The sequence below is a fragment of the Poeciliopsis prolifica genome, unplaced genomic scaffold (assembly GCF_027474105.1).
Source record: "Poeciliopsis prolifica strain line A6 unplaced genomic scaffold, Auburn_PproV2 SCAFFOLD067, whole genome shotgun sequence".
Classification (NCBI taxonomy): Eukaryota; Metazoa; Chordata; class Actinopteri; order Cyprinodontiformes; family Poeciliidae; genus Poeciliopsis; species Poeciliopsis prolifica.
In genome coordinates, this window is record NW_026562442.1 from 966,534 (window position 1) to 987,833 (window position 21,300).

At 39.1% G+C, this 21,300-nt stretch overlaps 2 protein-coding genes and 1 long non-coding RNA gene across 4 annotated transcripts; 2 read left to right on the top strand and 1 right to left on the bottom strand.

Moving 5' to 3' along the window:
• The first annotated feature begins 173 nt into the window (after positions 1 to 173).
• Positions 174 to 1,690, top strand: LOC129351479 (uncharacterized). The gene is made up of 3 exons (XR_008604741.1): positions 174 to 224; positions 1,339 to 1,399; positions 1,604 to 1,690. It is a non-coding gene; the product is annotated as an uncharacterized LOC129351479 (long non-coding RNA).
• Positions 311 to 4,030, bottom strand: klhl42 (kelch-like family, member 42). The gene is made up of 3 exons (XM_055020326.1): positions 2,843 to 4,030; positions 2,570 to 2,763; positions 311 to 1,836 (listed from the first exon to the last, which is right to left on the bottom strand). The coding sequence occupies exons 1-3, from the start codon at positions 3,694 to 3,696 to the stop codon at positions 1,382 to 1,384; spliced, it is 1,503 nt and encodes a 500-aa protein (XP_054876301.1). The 5' UTR covers positions 3,697 to 4,030; the 3' UTR covers positions 311 to 1,381.
• LOC129351472 (endosome/lysosome-associated apoptosis and autophagy regulator family member 2-like) lies at positions 1,851 to 21,045 on the top strand. Of its 2 annotated transcripts, XM_055020323.1 has the most exons (23): positions 1,851 to 1,874; positions 5,295 to 5,590; positions 8,995 to 9,115; positions 9,186 to 9,375; positions 9,997 to 10,144; positions 10,228 to 10,317; positions 10,772 to 10,877; positions 10,959 to 11,108; positions 11,773 to 11,861; positions 11,963 to 12,143; positions 13,037 to 13,165; positions 14,108 to 14,198; positions 14,969 to 15,071; positions 15,567 to 15,704; positions 15,780 to 16,052; positions 16,224 to 16,397; positions 16,754 to 16,943; positions 17,015 to 17,111; positions 17,178 to 17,279; positions 17,375 to 17,501; positions 17,569 to 17,747; positions 18,700 to 18,862; positions 20,115 to 21,045. In XM_055020323.1, exons 2-23 carry the CDS (start codon positions 5,450 to 5,452, stop codon positions 20,184 to 20,186), a joined length of 3,054 nt encoding a protein of 1,017 aa, XP_054876298.1. In that variant the 5' UTR covers positions 1,851 to 1,874; positions 5,295 to 5,449; the 3' UTR covers positions 20,187 to 21,045. The 2 variants fall into 2 exon arrangements, with proteins under 2 accessions (XP_054876298.1, XP_054876299.1); XM_055020324.1 differs by lacking the exons at positions 1,851 to 1,874; positions 5,295 to 5,590 and adding an exon at positions 8,292 to 8,807.
• The last annotated feature ends 255 nt before the right edge of the window (positions 21,046 to 21,300 follow it).

Consider the following 21,300-nt stretch of genomic DNA (forward strand, 5'->3'; position numbering starts at 1 on the left):
TATAAAAGCCAAAAATGTAACCTAAGAAACTAAGCATTAAAGTGGGATTTTTACACATGGATTATTTAAAGTTTATTGAAATATTTGTAAGTCTGTCCTAACAGCTGTTTGGTTTACTCAACCTTTTCTAAGGATAATTCAAATTAAATATTAACATGTTTTTCTTTTGGTAACAGGAATCAACTTACAGTTGCAGAGGAAATCCTAAACATCCTCTCCAAATGGTAAGAAAAACTAAAAAAAATTACAAAATCCAAAGCTTATCCATTCAATGTTGTTTTATAAACAAGTGAAGAAAACAGAGATCAAACCCAGAACATCACCTTTATTCTCCAAACAAAAATCCAAACCCTACATATACTGCATTTATTACACAAAACAATCAGAGGTTCATTTCACTGCTCAACAAACATCCACCGTAACAAAAATAGAAAATAAAAACAGCAGGTTTGGTCAGATGCTGGCACTGAAATGGAGTCTTGCATTTTGGTTTTTTTTTCCTTAACGCTTTCACTGCAGTTGCAGAAGGCACATCTGGGACGTTTATTTAATGTATCTCAGGAAAAATAAGACTCAACAAGGCGCTTCGTTTTCCGACGCGTTCAAGGACCCTCCGTTCTTGTTAAAGTGTCGGCGTAAACCGCAACTTTGTCCCTGGTTATGTGTGAACTTAAACAGGAGAAATGCAGCTTTAAAGTTTTGGGGGAAATAAAAACATGTAGCAAAATGCCATATTTGGAGTGTAAATTCAGGATGTTTTTCAAAATATCTCCTTTTAGCCTCAAGTGCTCACTAATTATTTACATTAAGATCAGAGGTGATGTCACACTGTGTGTGTTAAGAGTCTCTGTTGTGAAACCAGACTTTAATATTTTAAAACAGTTATATTTTAAACATTTACTGGTGGTTAGTATTAATTACTGTAAACATCTGTTCAGTTCAGATCCTCATTTTGTGTCTGTAAACAAACTTTATTTTTGCTCATAATCAGTGTTAGTGATTGGATGAATTATGGCGATAATGATTAAAAGAAAATGTTTGTACCGGTAAAGGATAGGTGATTTTAGGCTGGTCAGAAAGTCAAAAATCTGCTCTTTTCTGGTCCCTAAAGACATCATGCTAACCGCTACAAGGTTGCACTAATTTACTGAGGAAAAAATGTCACTTTGGGTGAAAAATGTTTACAAAACTACAGAGATGCCAAGTAGCAAAGGACTGAAATGAATAATCGGATGTTTGGCTGATAAAAGTGACATCTGATGGTGCATTCACTGACTGGAGAAGCATTAGGATTTCTGAGTTTGGTCCAATTTCTCTTGAATGTTCTCTCCTTTGCAGTGAGCTTCGTTTGAAGGTTTCTCTGGTTCCGGTGGGCCGCTGGTCATAGCGTGTTGGGGAGGTAAATCGAACACAGCAGCATGTTCTGACCCAGAGCCGGGAAGCGCCTGAAGGCCTCCCAGGCGTCAGAGAATATGTTGTATTTGAGGAAGACGCGGTGGTCCAGGCTGGAGGGCAGCCCGATGTCGCGGCTCATGATGTAGATGCCGTCGTTGTGCAGCGTGCAGGTCAGGTTCAAACCCGACTTGGACGTGTTCTCCTTCAGCTGGATCCACTCCCCCGTCGACACGTTGTACGACTGAACCGACAGGACGTCTTCCGTCTGGCTGAGCCGCCGCTGCCGCCGCCCCGCCTCCAGCAGGTGGGTGTAGCCGCCCACCAGGTAGATGGTGTCCTCCACCGAGAGCATCTGCTGCTTCCGGATGTGAACCGGACACGTCTGGAACACCGACCAGGAGTCGGAGGTGGGGCAGTAGCGAAGCACATTGGTGTTTCTGTCTGTCAGGAGGGAAAAACGGTGCATCAGAAACAAGCAGGTAAGGCTGGAAGATACGACTTAGAAATAAAACCAGTAATTTTTTTAAACCAGATCTGATTTTTAATTTTTTTCTGCTTGCTTTCTTTTGTACACTGCAAAACCACAAAATTTTACCAAGTACTCGTGGTCTATTTTCTAGAGCAAATATCTTAGTTCACTTGAAAGGACATAACTAAATTAGAAGCAACTTTTCAGCAACATATAAATCAATAATTCTTAAATACAGATGAAAATGAACTACGGGCAGATTATTTTGCTTATAATGTGGGAAAAAATTATTTTTATAAGTTAAGTAACCTGCCTCTGCATCACTTTCATCAAAATAAAGAAATTGACTTAAAACAAGCTCTTATTTCGCTGAAATATAACTAAATTAGAAGCTACTTATAAGTTAACTTTGTCATATTTCAAGTGTATAAATTTACCTGGACTAGAAACTAAACAAAAAAGCACTTTGTAAAATTTAGTTTTTGCAGTGTAAAGACAAAATGACAGCAAATATTTAATCTCTTCTCTGAATTGAATGATAAAAAATTAAATGACTTTTGTTGAGTCTTAATATTAGCAGAAAAAAAGACAATTTAAAAAAGAGACAATTTGAAACTCAGAGAAAAAAGCTGACACGGTCCAAGACATGACTAGATATTTTAACACACCAGCATCAAATTCTTAAGTATTTCTTTTGGTACCAACCTCTTGCTGTGTATCCACCCATGATGTAGATCATTCCCTGACACTCACAGGCTGAGAACTCAGCCAGAGGATCTGGCATGGAGGACACACAGGTCCACCAGTCCTGCTCTGGGCCGTAACACTCCACTGTACCCAGACACTGACCCCCCACAGCATACAGCTTCCCCTGGACAGCCAGCAGCTTGAAGTTGGACCTGGATCAGAAGACATGAAAGAATGCAAATGGAGGTTATTGAGCTAGTTTTATTGCTCTTTTAACTGTGACAGGCCTACCTCTTCTGGTTGAGAGGAGCCACCTGGTTCCACTCGTTCCTGCAGGGGTTGTAGCAATGCACCGCAGAAATCTCCTGGCTCGTCATCCGGTAGCCACCCGCTATGAACAGGTAGTTATCCAGGACTGCGGAGCCGTAGCCTCTGACGTTGACCATGTCTGGCGGCAGGTTGTTGGCCAGCGGCCTCCAGCGCTGCTCCACCTCCCCGAACCTGAGCATGGACCAGGGCTCGTCCTGATCCGGCACATCCAGGGACAGACAGGTGAAGTCTCCGATGACCACCAGCGTGGCGGTGCCCTTCATGCGCATCTCCCGGAGCTGGTCCCTCACAGCCGGGGGCAGGCTGCCGAACTCCGGCCGCCGCAGCATGGGGTGGTAGTGGCAGCTCATGTACTTGAGGCAGGCGGTCCTTAGATCGTGGATTCCATACACTTCAGACAGGCTGTACAGCTCCACGCAGTTTTCCGGCCGGATCTCAGAGCTCAGCAGCTTCAGGATGGAGGTAACCTGCAGGAAGGAGGCTGTCTCGATCAGATCCTCCAGGGTCTCGTTGACCACCTGAACTTTGGAGGTATTGATGAACTCCAGGACCAGCTCCAGGCCCGGGACGCTGAGCCCCTGCAGCTGGACCGAGTCCTCCGTGGACTCCCTCATCCCGGAGCTGTACAGCGCTCGGAAGTAGTCGCTTTTCTCGATCAGCTTCTTTTTATTCACCTCGTAGATCCTGTCGTCCACCACGATGGCTATAACCTGGTCCGCTGACATGTTTACCCCCTGCTGTTTGTCAGCCTGCAGGATGAGTTTACGGTTCACCGGCGGCAGCTCCGTGTCCGGCCTATATATGGTCATGTTCATCCCATAGTTCCCCCATGGAGCAACTCCCGAGCCTGGAAAGCTAACCGGCTAACGAGGAAGCTAACCGGCGAAGAAGTAAAACAGCAACAACTGTCTTTTCCTCAGTTTATCATTCGTCAGTACTCCTCAAAAAGAGTATCAAGACCGTAAAAATATTCGCGGTGTATTATGCAGTATTTTAGACATTTAACTAATTTTTTCTTCTAAATTTAATGAGCTCCATCTCTGGAAAAAACTCACAGAGACCAACTGTTTTGATTCTTTATTTCCTCGTTAGTGTATTGGCTGCTGTCTCTGGCTGTGCATGTACGCTGATGCCACCTACCGACATGTTTTGGAAAAGCAGTTCATTTGCAGTTTAACGCGCAGAGATTTAAAAAGTGCTTTGTTGCTTCATAAACCATAAAATAATGGAATAGATTAAAAAAATATTTGGCAAAGAAACACAATACACTTCAAGTTATTTAAGTTCAGTTTGATTCTACATTAATATTTTTGTGTTACTAAAATATTATGCTAACATAGTTTTAAAGGAATATGTGAAGTTGACAAAAGACAACTTGATTTTACATCCTAATGAATCTTACTTAATTTATTTTCTTTTCAATTTTCCACAACAACAATGGGATTTAAATGAGTGACAGACTGTCCTACGTTGTTAGCTGTGAAGAAAATGGACATATTCCAGTGTGTTCATCCCAGTTCCTTCAGGGTTAAATCAACTCAGTCGCTGTGTTTTGTTCCTCCTGCTGTCAGTCAAGATAATGCTCGTTATCACAATGGTGGCGTCAGCCTGAGGATTTAAGGTTTAACAACCAGATGAAGAAAAGCTTGAACAAATGAACCAGCTGGTGGCAGGAAGTTGTGCTTCAAAATAAAAACAAAAGCTCGTCACCGTGATTGTGGCGATTCTCAATCATGTTTATGAGTTTTAAATAAAATGCTTAAAATAAAATGCACTCTTACCATTCCTTTATATGTTATGAATTTAGGAAAGAAAAGTACAATTCTCTTCCTTCCTACTCCAGAAACTAGTAAGTTCTCAGATTTTAAACATTAAATTTTAATAAAAATTCTGCTAATTAATTTACCAATTTATTATATTTATTAATATAAATAATAAAAGGAGATAAATAATTACATAAATACACTACTTTCAACCAAAATAAGAACATTAAAATAAAACAGAAAAACAAACATGAGAATAAATCTGAGAAAAATAACAAAACAAATTATTACTTCCTTAAACGAATAACACAATTACGTAATAATAGTAATAATAATGATTGAAGAATTGTATTAATCCACTGATTAAAAAAAAAACTAAATAAAAAATCTGGAGTATGAAAATAAAATACCTCAAAACATGTGCTCTAATTTAAAATCAAAGATATTAAGTAGGTAATGAATAAGAATTATAATACACTGTTATAAAATAATAATAGTATAGTAATATGTTATATAATTTTTATTATATAATATTGGTAATGATTATATATAATGTGTATATATATATATATAATAACAGTTATCATTACATATTTCAGATATTAACAAATATTTTACTTTAAATTGGTGCTTTTATTTTGAAACCCCAGGCCGGAAGTGCTGCTGTCGCTCTGTCTGTTCCGCTGGTTCTGCTCCAGGAGGCGCATCAATGAGGGGGGCTGCAGTTAGAGCTGCACCGCTCGGCCTGTTTCACGTCCGCGGCTCCAGCCGTCGAGCTGCCAGCTGTTTGTGATCCGAGCTGAGGATGTGGGGGCCGCTGCGCACCTCCTGTTTCTCCCGCTGCCTCTTTTCCATCCGCCTCCTCTTCCTCCTCCTCTTCCTCATCATCATCAGCGTTCACAGATCAGCAGCGTCAGCCGATGGAGACTTGCAGCCGTGCGACAAGGTGGGTCTGTCTTGTGTCATCTGCTATCGTTGATTTGACTTTTAAAAGCACCACTGATGAGTGCATGTTCTTTTATTTAACATTTTATATTAAAATTCACCTGTATGCGCTTATATACCAAGAACAACTGGATTTTAATCCGCTTAATTAAGTTTTCCTTTCATTAAACCTCATGTCTTTTTGGTGATCAGATTAAAAGGCGTTTAATTCAGCGTAAACTCGCCGCACTCTAAGAAGACGCGGTCTGCTGGCGTCAGAGTATGGAAGACCAAAATTGCCATAAATCACTTTTCTGCAGAATATATAAAAAACGACCCCCCCAAAAAATAAAAAATCTCCTTTCAGCACAGCTGATTTGTGATCAATTAGTGTGGTTTGCACACAAAGATAAGAAAACCATGAGCAGAGCCTTGCATAATTTTAGAAAACATCATCCAATATGGTGTAATAATGTTGCAACAATTGGCTTAAAAAGTGGCATTCAGGGTCCAGAATAAATGCAGTGATTTAAGCAGTTCAGAAGGTAGTCTCACAGTAGTGCAAAGAGCATCATCTTGATATTTCATCCATATTTTATGGCGTCTCAAACCATAAACCAGCAATTTTGTGCTACTTTCTACCCATATGAGAGGTAAAAGTGGTGATTTGTGGCAATATTGTCTGAGAGCTCATGGTTTCTAGTCAAAGCAGACTCCAGCAGTGCATCTCCTGGGATGCAGGATATATTATTGATTAATTATCCAGCTCTGAAAAAACCCTCTAATATTCAGTATTATAACTTCCAACTAATAATTAATAACTGCTTGTTCTGTGTGTGTAAACATTGCAGCTGTTGGTGGAAACAAACTGAACCCAACAGGAGGAAATAAACCCTCAGCTGAATTTTGATATTTATGTTAAATCCTGACTGGTGAGTTGAAGAGCTAAATTTTACCGTCTCGCTTTCCTGCCTCCAGTCTCCATGACAGCCAGAGTGAATCACTGTGGAGACCAGTGAAGCAGATTAGTCTGTGTCCTTTTTCTCGGTCCTCTATAAACATAAAGGCAGCACAGGTTGCCTTCTCTACGTGTTTACTCGACTTCTTCCACCCTCAAAGCAAACCAACATTCATATTATTCGTGTTTGAGAGACAGATGTTCACCATGAATAACGAGGATCTTTACTCGTTTGCATTCACACCTGACCTGCTTCTGAACAGCCTCCATGTTGCTGATTAATTTCCCTGCAGGCGTTTTGCCATTTATTCTCGTAATATGCTCAGTTTAATTAGCAGAAAAGTAAATATTCAGCGCTGCTCTGCTGCAGTCTGGGAAGTCGGACACATAGAAAACTGAACGTTTGTTTTGACGACTGCCAATCAGCTGTGCTTTTTTATTACTATCATTTTTATTTCCTTGATTTGTTTGGAATGTAGTTCAATATTTTCGAGGATTTGTTGCAAATTTTCCACAGATCCTGCACTCATAATACATTTGTTCTACCTAAAGTGGTACTTCAGACTCTGGGCTTTCTGTTGGGAGTGGATATCAAACATTTCAAAGTCTATAAATCCCAGCCGGACAGGAAAATATTTTTTCAATCTTTTCAGAATTAAAATTTGTTGAATTAACAAGAAAAATATGACATATTGCTAATCCGTTGTCTCGTCGCTACAAAAAATTTCAGTGAAAACTTCTCACAACAGAAATAAAATACCAGAGAGCATAATAACATATCAGTCTTTTAAATCATTTTCCAATAACTTAATAAATAAATACTGATTATGTGATTCTTATTTCCATTCTGCCTTTTTTATGTATATTTTTTTGTAGTATATTTTTGTGCTGTATTGCTTTTTATTCTTTTTAAATGTGTGTTTTAGAATAACATGTTTTTATTTATTTATTATTATCAATATCTTTTCAGATGGGAGAAGCTTGTTAACTTTTCTGTAATTTATTGTATTTACATCGATTGTACCCTGAGGGCCTTTATTGCTAACTCTGACGCATTTTGTAATGTACATTGTCCCTTTTGAAATAAATAACAAGAATGAGGTCATCAAAATACTAACCCTAACCCTAACAATTCAACCTGATTAGAAACAACTCCCTGTTAACCATATCAGACCTCCGTTAGCATGTTAAATGTTAGCATGTTCAATGACTGTAGAATTGGTAAAAGACTGAAAAAGTGAAACATTTTGAAAGAGTTGCTTGTAGAAATGCTCTTTTCTCCAGGAATAAAATGACAGTAGCTTTAACGTTTGCAGAATCAAAGCTTCTGAAACAGTTCTGAAAATTTGTTTTGCTACAACCAATTCGAGTTGGGCCAGAGAGTATTTCAGAAAACGTTCAGTGAGTTTACATGTGGAGCGACAAGCAGCCGACCTCGACAAGAACCCCATTGACCTGCAGTCATGCTCTTGATGGACCCATTAGAGGACCTACTGCTGTTTGCCATATCGATCAGGGTCAGTCACCAAAGGCAATTTATGATTTATTTATTTTTTTTTTGTATAATCAGGTTTTCTAAACTTTTGGTCATGCATGCTATTATCTTTCCAGCATTGTTCTCCAAACCTCTTTCAGTCTGTTACTGACAGAAAGTACGGTTCATAATTAATGCTATGCTTAAAAAAAAGTTCAATCTCTTTCTAGAATTAAAGCAGATTTTTAATTTGAAGTGTAAACAATTTTCTAGAAACTGGGACTATAAAGTCTCAGATAAGCATGTTTTCTTCTTCTTTCTAAAGTTGGGTCCATTAGGCCTCAATTTCACATTTCCGCCTGGATATTTTTGCTTATTCTAATTGTACGAAGTTCTTTAAATGCCCTGTGAGTACATATAGTTATCCATTTCTCCATATCAAGTGGAACTTTCAATATTTAGTGGTTATTTTCACAATTTATGCTTCTTCAGATTAAATTGAGGTAAAACGTGCTCCTTGCAGTGGCGGGAGTGAAATTACCGTAATAACGCCACATTGCTTCGAAAGCACAACGCCTCCCTTTTCAGAAACCGTTGGGATTTTTAAGACAGCGCAAAGTGTGGCGGAATTACGGTACTACAAATTTGGCTGGATCGTCGCTGACACGTTCAGTCCGTTAATGTTTTAAGGCATTAGTTTCGAATCTCCGCCTGGATATTTTTGCTTATTTTAGTTGTTTAGCAATTCTCAGCAAGTCCCGTGAGAAGATAGAGCAAAGTGTTGCAGAGTTACGGTAAAACCGTGTTGTAAGTGAGACGATTCGGCTGATAAGGCTTAAAGTGACAATGGTTACAGACCAGCCAGAGCTAAACTTTCCCTTTAAGATCAGATTTATTTTTGGAGCTAGTTGTAATTTACAGACGTTGCTAACTTGGCTAAAAGCGGACGGATCATTGATCGTTTTGTGCTTTTACGTGTGGTTTCTTTCCACAGGGAGATTACTACTACCAGTACACAGAGTGTGACAGCACCGGGTCAAGATGGCGGGTCGCCATCCCGCTCAGCCCAGGCTCCTGTTCGGACCTCCCCTCTCCAACCAGAGGAACAGACTGCTGTGAGCTGCAGTTTTTCCTCTTCAAACTTGTTTTGTATTCAAATAAAGATAACCTTGGTGTTCTGTCCAGCCTTCTCCTGTCCGGCTGGGATGTTTCTGGAGATGTCGTCCCAGTTGTGCACACCGTGTGCAGCCGGTTCTTACTCTCTGGGCAGCGGCCTGAGGTTCGACCAATGGGACGCCATTCCTGCGGGCTTCACGAGTCTGACCAGCTTTTTGGATCCTGGACCAAATGGAGAGGACATTCAGGCCTGTAACAGGTAACAAAAACATTAAAAGGTGTTTTCATTTTGACCTATTGTTTAAAATTCACTTTTTACACATTTTTGTACATCCATTTGGGTCTCAGCTGCTTTTGAAAACATCCTAAGCACTTAAAGCCGCTTCAAAAACCTCCTGATTGTTGAGTCACATCACCTAACAACCCCCATTTATCCCAGCCCCATTACCTCGCAACTGAGCTCGATCATGTTTGGTCAGCTGGTTTTACCAGTGCACAATGGCTGCTGGAAAAGACAAGTGTTTTGTTCCTGATTTATTCAGGAACCACTTGCTGAGTTCTTGGTTTTTTTTGCAAAAGGCTCCACTTTTGCTTTTCAAAGATGGACGGTTGTATAATTACGCATCTATTTGCAGCCATTTTTACGTGCGAGTGTAAATGTTGAGTTGGTGGTCAGCTGTGGATTATTTGGATTGAAAGTGATAAGACGCCCTAAAATAGCAAAAGAAAAATCTCATTGTCCAAGAATGATTTTATGCAAAAATGCAATAAACATGTTTTATAACGCTCATGGACATATCCTAACCTGTTCAAGAAAGCATAAGAGGTCTCCTTTAAACATAAAAAAATGAAGTTTATTATTACTGTGTTGTTGTTGCAGCTCAAAATGGATGCCGCAGGGTGTGTACCTGGAGTCCAACCGCGACGAGTGCACAGTGTCCCTAGTTTACGCCGTTCATCTGGAAAAACAGGGATCCGTCTCGTTCACCTATCAGTATCCAGACAACAACATTTTCTTTGAGTTTTACGTAAGCAGTGCTGCCAACATCTAGAAGGTGGCGTTCTCTGATTCCTTGCATGCAGGGCTCAGGGATTCTGAATGTGTGTCCAGGTCCAGAACGAGCAATGCCAAGAAATGTCCCAGACTGACGACCAGAAGTGGATTAAAGTCACCAGCAGTGGAGAATGGGGAACACATACAGTAAGACCATGGTTCTGATGGTTTGTGTCAATGGAATGCTTTACACTGTAAAAACACAAAACCTAAACAAGTATAATTGATTAAGTTTCCAGTGAAAACATCTTAGAATATTTGAAATAAGACAAAACTTAGTGACAAGTAACTTTTTTTAAAAATTATTATTTTTCTCATCCGATGAAAGGGCATCATCTCCCATCGCTGCAGCCTCAGGCAGCTGTCTACCATACCACATTTGTTTTTTGCTCTTTTGTACTGAAATGTCAGATGTCAATTTACTCCTGGCATACTAACAAAATATTTTTTCATCAATATTAAGGAATTATTAACTTAAAACAAGCTCCCATGTCTTGTTGAAAAGTTACTTGTAAGTTAGTTTTATCTTATTTCAATGAACTAAACTGGACCAGAAATACTTGGTAAGTTTCTGTTTTCTCACAGAACGTCTCTTGTTCAGGTGAATCTGAAGTCGGGCACAAACATCCTGTACTGGAGAACGACGGGGATACTGGTTGGAGGAAAGATGGTGAAACCGGTTCTGCTGAAGAACATCCAAATCCAGGGTAAAATTAAGTTATTCTCTTGTGACAAATTAAATTAAAATGCCAGAATCTTGAGAAGCTCAGTTGAATGTGTTGCTGCAGGTGTCGCCTACACGTCTGAGTGTTTTCCATGTCGACCTGGCTGGTTCAGTCCGATGCCCGGTTCCTCATCCTGCCAAGCGTGTCCTAGCAACACTTACTCTGGAAAGGGAGCGTCCGCCTGTTCAGCCTGCCCTGAACATTACTACTCACGTACGTACACTGAGAACGAAGGAGCACTTAAACATGGATAGATCCAAATCCAATCCATCCGATTTAACACTGTTCACATTCGGATTAGAGTTGGGAGTTCACTTTAATCTACGGCTGGAACAATTAATCAGGTTAATCATGATTAATCATTATTGAGCCCAATTAATCGCAAATAATCCTGATTAATTGTGATTAAACAATTATAGAAATAATAATTGATTATGATTTAGCACTCAGTCAATCACTGTTAATCAAAAGGCTTTTTACTGAAAATAGCTTTAAATTCAAAGCAGTAATTTAGCCAAAACTTTACTATATATATTTTTTTTTTGTTTTTTTAAGATGAAAATACATTTGTCTTTAAATAGTTTTTTCTTTCTGTGCCTGAAACCTATTTAAAAACACCTAAATGTGTTTCTTTATTTTCACTTTTCAATCAGGTTATTAAGCCCTGTTTGTCATTTGCATTTCAACCCGAATCATTTACTTTTTATGGAATAAATCTCACATTAAAGGTGTAAATTATTTATTGTAGTGTCATTTAACAGGTAGAGAAGTGGGAAAGATTGTATGTTATGAAAAAGAACAGCTAATCTCAGTTCAAGCTGCTGATTTTTTGTTTTGTTTTTGTGTTTTGTCTGATTCATTTGTGTGTTTTGTTCAGATGAGGGCTGGGCTGAATGTAAGGTGAGACCGCCTTGTTCAGAGAAGGATTACTTCCAGATTCACACAGCCTGCGACAGCGAGGGAAAGGTCAGAGGTTTCACATTTCATCCACACACCAACCTGAGCAAGAACCCAACAAACAGGTTCTGGGTTTTATCATTCGTGGCCCCCGTCTGTTTTGGCTCCAGACGCAGGTGCTGTATCGATGGGTGGAGCCAAAAATCTGCGTGGAGAACGTGACGGGGGCCGTCAAGCTGCCTGCGACCGGACAGAGAGAGCCGTGCCCCCCCTGCAACCCGGGCTACTACAACAGCAACGACTCCACCTGCCTGCCCTGCCCACCTGGAACACATTCTGATGGCATCTACGGTAAAACATAAAACCTGCACTGATGTATCATCAGAGTTGGGAAATAACTAATTTACTCAATTACATTTACTCGAGTAACCTTTTTGGAAAAATGTACCTTTATTAGTATTTTTACTTTTTTTGGAATATTTCTGCTCCTACCTGAGTAAAATTTCTGGATTTTCTGCCCACTGAATGAAAAACAAACATGTTTTAACCAAAAGTTCACCAGACACAGACACACCTGCTGTTTCTGTTAAAGTTTTATAAGTTTTTTTATTGAAAGGAAATGATTTGGAAAAATACTCAGTTTTTTTTTTACTTATAAGAAGTCTTGTAATTTTTGTCCACTTTATATTTTGGCCCATCGGATGATGCCATTTTTAAATATTAAATGTTTGATAATTTGATCAGTTCTTGAGAACTACAGTAGACTTTTTACCAAATATTTGAGTTATTTCTTCTATGGCTACTTTTCACTTTTGCTTAACTAAAAATACAATTCTGGAAAAAATGAATAGACCACTTAAAATGATCAGTTTCTCTGATTTTACTTCTTTTTATAGATTTATGCTTGCGTAAAATGAACTTTGTTCTTTTATTCTATGAACTACTGACAACATGTCTCTGAATTTTCAAGCAAAAATTTTGTATTTATTTGCAGAAAATGAGAAATGATCAAAATGAGAAAAGATGAAGAGCTTTCAGATTTCAAATGAAGCAAAGAAAACAAGTTCATATTCATTTAGAAACAATAAATCTGTATGTATCACTAAAAGCTTTTCTCTCCATCCCTTGTATTAAACTGTTGACACAGCTGGTTAATCTGAACAGAGCTTTTCTGTTCAAACAGCCTGCAGCTTTTTATCATTGTGTGCCTGAATTGATTTCTGGATGTCATATTTGGGTTTCAGCGTGCGTCGAGTGTCCTGCAGGCACCGAACCCGTGTTGGGTTATGAGTACAAATGGTGGAACGTTCTGCCGTCCAACATGAAGACGTCTTGCTTCAATGTGGGGAACTCCAAATGCGACGATATGAACGGTGAGAAAATCAACACCTGGTTTTCTCTACCAACATTTTTTCCAGTTCTTTGCAAAATGGTTAAAACTCAGGGTTGTTATCCTTCTTTTATAACCTCCAATAGGTTTTCTTCCAACATTGCTCTGCATCTTTATTTCTGTTCTGGTTTCTGACAAACTTAACATCTCGTGGCTTCAAGGCGCTTGGCAGTCATTCATCCAGCGGCCTGCTGTGTTTTTGAGTTAAAAAATGTTTAAAGTTACTGGAAATGTGAAAATATTGCTAGATAATTATGTGTTATTGGAAGATTAATATCTGGACATGAGCTATAAAGTATTAAAAAATATAAATATTTTTAAAAGACTTGAATAAATAAGCAATGCTTAGCCTGGTGGGAAAACAAGTGAAGCCTGGTGGCCCGCCAGGCTTATAATACATTGTAGGAAACTTTAGGCTTTTTTATTTTTTTTTCTTTCTTTTTATTTCAAGAGTTCACAACAAATTCTTGTTCTGTTTACTGATTAATAGTTTACTTGCACAACCTGTGTATTCAGGTGGAAAATTCTGTCATAAAGTCCCATAAAACAGATTGAATGTTGTGTTTAGAAACGTGACAAAAAGTGAAAGTTACTTTTTCCCATTAGACAAAAACATTCTGTTTACCTTTTTATGAATTAAATTGCATTTAAAACATTTAAGTCTGACCGACTTCTATTATCTGCCTTAATTATTTATAACAAAATTGCATATTGTAGCTTGGAATTAAAGTAGATTTTAAAACATATTTTATGAAGAATCAACAAACTATCTGGTAAAATCAAAGCTTTTGCACATTTTCTCCCTCGTGAATCAAGAATTAACTCAACAATATCCATTTTAAACATTATTTTCTGTATATTTGTTTATTCTTTTATTAAGCTACGTTCAGTAAAGTTAAGCATGTTGTTGGATCTTGTTTGTCAGGATGGGACGTCGCTGGAGATCACGTCCGCAGCGGGGCAGGAAGTTCGGACAACGATTACCTCATCCTCAGTCTCACTGTTCCTGGATTTAAGTAAGTTATCGTTTTATTTTATAACTTTGGGTTAATTCGCCTCTATTCCAGTTTTTACCCCCATTTCATAGTCAAACATCCCCATTTTTTTCCCTTTCTACCACAGTTTGGTTTGCAGTTAGACTTACTTGAGCAACATTTTGAAAAAAAAAAGTTAGAGCTTTCTTTTTATCTTAAGGTGTCGCTATGCTAACTTGACTTCACTTAAAAATTAGTTTTAACCAAAAACACACACCTTCAGTTTTTGTTAAAGTTTCAGAAGTTTTAACAAAAAAATGTTTTTCTTTTGCCTGATTTTATTTAGATGAATTATTTTTATGTTCCGGGCCCACAGGCCCGGAACATAAAAATAGCAATTTTGGTATTTTAAAAATACCAAAATTGACACTAGTTTATACATTGGTCCATCTGATCATGTAATTTTTGAATATTAAATGATTCATATTTTGATCCGATTTTATCAAATACTTTTTTACTCTTACTGGAATAATTTCATGGATGGCGACTTCTTACTTTTACTTAGAAACTTCAATTTTTTTTAATATAAATTTTTTTCAAATAAAATCCACATTAAATCATCTATTTGAGTTTCTGAAGGAAAATGCAAAGAACTAGAAGGCAACTTAGGACTTTTGCTTCATTTCATATATTTACCTGGCTGTGTGGCGACACATGAACTGTTTTAGGGTTGTAACTAACAGTTGCTATGACGATTAATCAATTAATTGGATAAGATCAATTAGAACGTCTCTGCTTGGTTTTGGTTTCAGGGTGCCGGCGTCGCTCTCAGGGATGACCGGGGGAGAGATCGGAAAAATCACCTTTGTGTTTGAGACGATCTGCTCTGCTGACTGTGAGCTCTACTTCATGATGGTGTGTTGGCAGAAATTACAGAGCCCCCTAGTGGCGTGGAGATGGGACTGCACATGAAAACGGCCCTTTATGGTTTTTCAAAATAACTCAAAAGTTCTCTAAAAAGTTTAAATGTATGCTTTCTTTCTTATATTCCTTCTGGGAAGTTTCTGCTTTGCTTTTGCATTCAGTTTGTGGTGCAACCTATAGAAAAATATTAAAACCTTTAGATATCTCACTGACAATTGGAGTTGAGTAGTAATTAGTTACTTTTACTCAGTTGCATTTACATGAGTAACTTTTCTGAAAATAATTACTTCAGTAGTATTTTTACGACACTTTTACTTTAGTAATTTTATTACAAAATATCTACTCTTTTTTGTTTCAACCAATAATGTACCAGTTTTTCATTTTTTTTTTAAATGAACTGATTTGGGAAATGTTTCTTTAGTCTAACTTTATTCTTTGTTACTTATATGAACAAAAATATTGTTTCGTCTTGGGCGCCCCCTTCAGGATGTGAATAGGAAGAGCACCACCGTGGTGGAGTCCTGGGAGGGCAGTAAGGGGAAGCAGGCGTTTTCCCACAGCATGACGAGAAACGCCTCTGTGACGTACACCTGGGCCTTCCAGAGGACGAGCCACGCGTTGGATGTGAGTAAAATCCAACAGCCAAACGTCTCCGACCTTTTCCATCGCTTCTTTAACGCCGGCGGGTTAAACCTGCAGGTGCGCCGTTACGTCAGCGACACGGTGAAGATCTACTCCATCAAGGTGACCAACGTCCTGGACGGGGTGGCGTCGGCGTGCCGGGCCTGCGCTCTCGTCCCACAGAACTCGCAGCGGGCCGGCTCCTCCTGCGTTCCCTGCCCCGCTGGGTTCTTCATCAACCGGGAGACCAACAGGTGCCAGGAGTGTCCGGCCAACACACACCTGGCTGGGCGGCACACCTACGGCCAGGACGCCTGCGTCGCCTGCGGGCCCGGAAGCATCAGCAACAAGGTGCAGAGGTCCAGTAATCCCAGTCTGGACTGGCACTCTGGTTGTTCTTGATTGTGTTTCACAATGTTTGTTTTATAAATATGTGATTTCATGTAAATTTGACTTTTACAGTGAAACTAACAGAAACACTGGCAAAAACTGGATTGTTTTCAAAACTGTTGTTTCTTTCAGGAGCATTCCCGCTGCTTCAGCGACTGCGTTTTCACCCACACTGAAAACAACAAGACGCTGACCTTTGACCTCAGCCCCATGAGTAATGTGGCTTCGCTGATACTGGGGCCAAGTTTCACCTCTAAAGGCACAAAGTATCTCCACCTGTTCAACATCAGCCTCTGTGGCCACGAGGTAACTGCAGACCAGCAGTTTGTCCAAGTTATTAAAATACAAATCGGACCATAAAAAAAAATATTTCCCCTCAAAATTCAGATTTTTATTTCTTTAGGATTCTTTTTTTTTTTCAAAATTCGGATTTTAAAGTTGGTATGTTTTCTCAGTGCTCCTAATCCTTTTCCCTAGTTTTTTAAAAAGTGGCCACATCCCTGGCGACCCCAAAGTCGTCTTCTTCTGCGAGGACAAACCTTATAAATAAATAAATACAAGATAAAACATTTTCTGCCAGCACCAGAAAATGTTCGTAGTTTATAGAATAAAAACCAAACGATAAAAATAGAGAAACAATGTTGTTTCCGTTTGCTTGTCAGGGAAAACGAGCTGCCATCTGCACCGATAACGTCACAGACGTGTCCAGCAAAGACGACCAGAGTGACCTGTCTCAGTTCGTCAACACGGTGGACAGCTTCCTGTGCCAGTCCACTATCATCCCAGGAGACGGGCGGGGCTTCAGGATGGCCATCTCCTCCCAGTCCATCAGCCTGGCCGACTCCTTCATAGGTAGAAACTGTGGCTCTGCTGTGTGTCGCCCCCTGCTGGTCGAAGCTGATCCGGCCCGTCCTTCTCTGCAGGAGCAACAGTGGACACGGTTCTCAGCGGAGTGAACGCCAAACCGGATCTGTTCCCAGAAAACCCAAACGACGTTCCGGACATCAACTTCTTCTACAGGTGGAGACAGAGAGGCGGTTTTCATTTGTCCTGATTGGTTCTGGGTTTCATGAGATTTTCCTTCAGGTCAACGCAGGCGACGGCTTCCTGTGATCAGGGTCGAAGTTCAGTCATCACGGTTCGCTGCGACCCGGAAGCGTCAGACAGAGGAGAACTTTCTGTGCCCAGGTACAGCTGACCCGGTTTCTGACCGGGTCAGTCCGTCCAGAAGCACATCTCTCTTATTATAGATTGTAACATTTTACCCTGACTGGATTTTGCAGCTCCTGTCCTGCAGGGACGTGTGACGGATGCACGTTTCACTTCCTGTGGCAGAGCGCCAGCGCCTGTCCGCGCTGCACTGAGGCCGACTACCACCTGATAGAGGGAGCCTGCAGGGGGGGAGTCCAGGTAGCAGACAAAACGTCTTAATCTGCCAGATTAACATCCCCAAGAGTTAATCTCAACTTCCTTTCAGGAAACGCTGTACGTGTGGAACGAGCCGAAGCTGTGCACCAAAGGCGTGGCGCTGCCTTCTCGAAGCTCCGCCCCCTGTGAGGTCATCGCTCTGTGGCTGAAGGTCGGGCTCGGCGTCGGCGCTTTCGTCGCCGTGCTGCTCGTCTCCCTCACCTTCTATTTCTGGAAGAAAAACAAGAGGTGGGAACGCCTGCAGCATAAATGACTCGGCCATTATAATGAGAGTGGAGCCGAGTCGCTTTTATCCCTTCATGTAACAGAAACTTATTTAGAATAGACAGTGAAGCCGTTCAAACTGCAAACATTTATTCCTTTACTTTAATGTTTCCATTTCTTCGGTATTTAGTAAAAAGTTTTTTACTCCAGAGGAGGAAAAAACATCCCCAGAAACATAAAAAAATAAAAACTAATAAATATACTAAACTAATGTGTTGATCAGGGTCAAAAAACACATTTTTTATTTATTATTTTTATTTTAAATTGAGACAAGTTATTTATTTATTTTTGTTTGTTTAAATTTGATACATTAATTGAATGTAGTTTTGGTCATTGTATTTAATAACTATTTATTCAAATTATTGAAATGTTTATAGATTAATTTTGTTTATTAACATTTCACATAAACATTTTTGATTCATCATCTCAATAAATTTCAGTTAACAATGTTTAAATAAGTTCTAAAACTGACATCACAAATGTCATTTTTTAATGTTTCCTCCACTGTTTGCAGAACAAACGGTGGAGAAAACAATTGATAAATAAGTTAGAAAATTGGATTAAATGCAATAAATTTTTGCAGTTAAGTTTTTTAAATCAGAATTCTTTAAGAATCCGATTTAAAATGGGAATATTTGTGTTTGTGCCATAAATTCACACTTAGAAAAATAAGTAATAGTTTATCATGAGCTTTTCTATCTTTATCACGATAGTACCACAAAATATTTCATTCATAATTCCATGCAACAGATTTATATTATTTTGAAATGAATTTTTATGAAAGAAATATTTGAAAAAGATTTGAAATATGTTCCATTTCTAGAAACAATCTGGATGTAGAAATATTCGTTTTTTTTAATGATTTTATCAGGTTTTTTAAATAGGTGCTGAAAGTCCCGGTGATGTTTGTGTCCAGGTTGGAGTATAAATACTCTCGTCTGGTGATGTCGGCCAACAAGGAGTGTGAGCTTCCAGCTGCAGACAGCTGTGCTCTGGCGGAAGGAGAGGAGGCTGAAGACGACGTGGTTTACACCCAGAAACCCTCCCTGCTGGGGAAACTCAGGGCCATCGCCAACAAGGTGGCACAAAAAACACAAAATCTCAGCAAGGTTTTTGGCCTAGCTTCCAGCGCTAATGTATTAGCACACCTGGAATGAGACAAAACTAACTTAGAAGTAACTTTTCAGCAAGAAAATTATTTTTCTCATTTAATGAACGAGCAGCAGCTCTCAGACTCAGTCTACCCATGTTTTATGATGCTTATTTGTTCTTTGGACAGGTTTCACTTCATGCTATACTATGCTATGCTATGTCATGCTATGCTATGCTATGGCATGCTATGCCATGCTATGCCATGCCATGCTATGCTATGCTATGGCATGCTATGCAATGCTATGCCATGCCATGCCATGCTATGCTATGCCATGCTATGCCATGCTATGCTATGCTATGCCATGCCATGCTATGCTATGCTATGGCATGCTATGCTATGCCATGCCATGCTATGCTATGGCATGCTATGCCATGCTATGCTATGGCATGCTATGCTATGCCATGCTATGCTATTGCATGCTATGCCATGCCATGCTATGCTATGCTATGCCATGCCATGCCATGCTATGCTATGCCATGCTATGCTGTGCCATGCCATGCTATGCTATGCTATGCCATGCTGTGCCATGCCATGCTATGCCATGCCATGCTATGCTATGCTATGCTATGCTATGCCATGCCATGCTATGCCATGCCATGCTATGCCATGCTGTGCCATGCCATGCTATGTCATGCCATGCTATGCCATGCCATGCTATGCATGCTGTGCCATGCTATGCTATGCCATGCCATGCCATGCTATGCTATGCTATGCCATGCCATGCTATGCTATGCCATGCTATGCTATGCCATGCCATGCTATGCTATGCTATGCCATGCCATGCCATGCTATGCTATGCCATGCCATGCTGTGCTTTATGCGTCTCTAAGATATAGAAGCTTGTTTTAAGTCAATAATTCCTTAATATTGATGGAAAGGTTGTAGTTATTAGTGAATTAATCTGTTAGTGGAACAAGATATATTCCTGATCTTCTCTAACTGAGATTATTTTACTTATAGCTATGACTTTTCATTAATACTAACATAGACCTACATCTTACTGAAATATTACTTGTAAACTAGTTTTGACTTATTTCAAGTGTGATAATGTATTTGCACTAGAAACTACACAAAAATTATTTGTGTTGTTGCTGTGAATGTTTTAAAAAATGTCACCAGTTGGTCGTTTTTTGTTTTTTTTTCCTGTTTATTGATCCGATTTGTTTTGTGTTTGTCAGCATGAGGGCGGAGAGAGCAGCGAGTCGGTGCAGCTGAACTCCTCCCACGCCGATCGATGGGTCCTGGGATAAGTTTCCTGATGGACGGTGATGCGTTCGCTGTCCAGAGTCCTGTGTGTCTTTTTTTCTATTGACCTGCAGACAGCCTGGAAAATACATCCTCAGTTTCCCCCCAGTTTAACTCCATGGATTCAAAAACTGCACCAAAAAACAAACGTCGTTTTAATGTTTTTTGTATGTTTTGTATTTTATTTATTTTCTGTTCAGGGTTATGTATTTATATTGTTATGATAAAGAACGTTTATTAAAGTCCTGTTTGACTTTATTAGAAGGTCTCAAGTTGATGTCCTTCCAGTGAATGGAGGTGAACTTTGTACAAAAACTGTTTATAAAACTTGATTTCAATGCATTTTGTTTTTTTTTTTCAGTAACATCTCAGATTAGTTTTTGAAATGTGTTTAGAAAATATTTATGAATTCAGCTGCCCCTTTAACCAGAGCAAAAACCTGCTTTTTGTGATATGTTACTCAATCCTGTGTTTATTAATGATGTTGGATTTGACTGTACTGGGACTTTAAAAACCTGTTTTCTCGCTTGCAGTGTTTAAAATAAGACAAAGTGATTGTAGATGAATAACCAAAGAATCTGCTTTTCAAATTCTTTCTTCTAAATTTGGACACTTTTTGTCCCTGGAAAAGATAAATGAATCATCGATGTTTGTAAAAAAAAAAAAAAAAAAAAACAGTTCGAGCTCTAATAAATTTTAATCTAGTTCCTGAAAAAAAAACATTTTTAAGGTATAAGTTTTGGAAAAAGCCTTTTGTTAGAAGCTAATTTCAGCGAAGATCCTCACGTCTCAAACACTTATAGAGTCGATATTTGCACTTGTAAGCATTACATAGAGGACTAACTTAAAAATTTAAAAGATTAATCTTTAGTGGCCTGTAATGTCCAGGAAGTAAAACACAATTTGCTGAATGTAATATCTAAGTTCTGGTTAGTAAAAAAAAAACAACAAAAAACTAAGATTTTTGAAATAACCTTTCATTTTTTGAAGAAAAAGTATCAGAAGAATAGTAAGCTATAACTTATTTGTCTGATGTTCTAAGCATTTTTCCCCTAATAAAGTCTGGAAATTTTGAAATGAATATTTTTACCCGTTGATTAATGTTAGACATATTAGCAT

What these genes read in the sequence shown, in the direction of transcription:
- klhl42 (XM_055020326.1), bottom strand. Translation starts at nt 3,696, where the DNA reads ATGAACATGACCATATATAGGCCGGACACGGAGCTGCCGCCGGTGAAC. An exon ending in GCTCCTCTCAACCAGAAGAG is followed by an intron (nt 2,764 to 2,842) that starts GTAGGCCTGTCA and finishes CTTCTGATCCAG; the next exon opens with GTCCAACTTCAAGCTGCTGG. An exon ending in GGGTGGATACACAGCAAGAG is followed by an intron (nt 1,837 to 2,569) that starts GTTGGTACCAAA and finishes CCCTCCTGACAG; the next exon opens with ACAGAAACACCAATGTGCTT.
- LOC129351472 (XM_055020323.1), top strand. Translation starts at nt 5,450, where the DNA reads ATGTGGGGGCCGCTGCGCACCTCCTGTTTCTCCCGCTGCCTCTTTTCC. An exon ending in GAGAATGGGGAACACATACA is followed by an intron (nt 10,318 to 10,771) that starts GTAAGACCATGG and finishes TCTCTTGTTCAG; the next exon opens with GTGAATCTGAAGTCGGGCAC. An exon ending in CCTGCGACAGCGAGGGAAAG is followed by an intron (nt 11,862 to 11,962) that starts GTCAGAGGTTTC and finishes TTTTGGCTCCAG; the next exon opens with ACGCAGGTGCTGTATCGATG.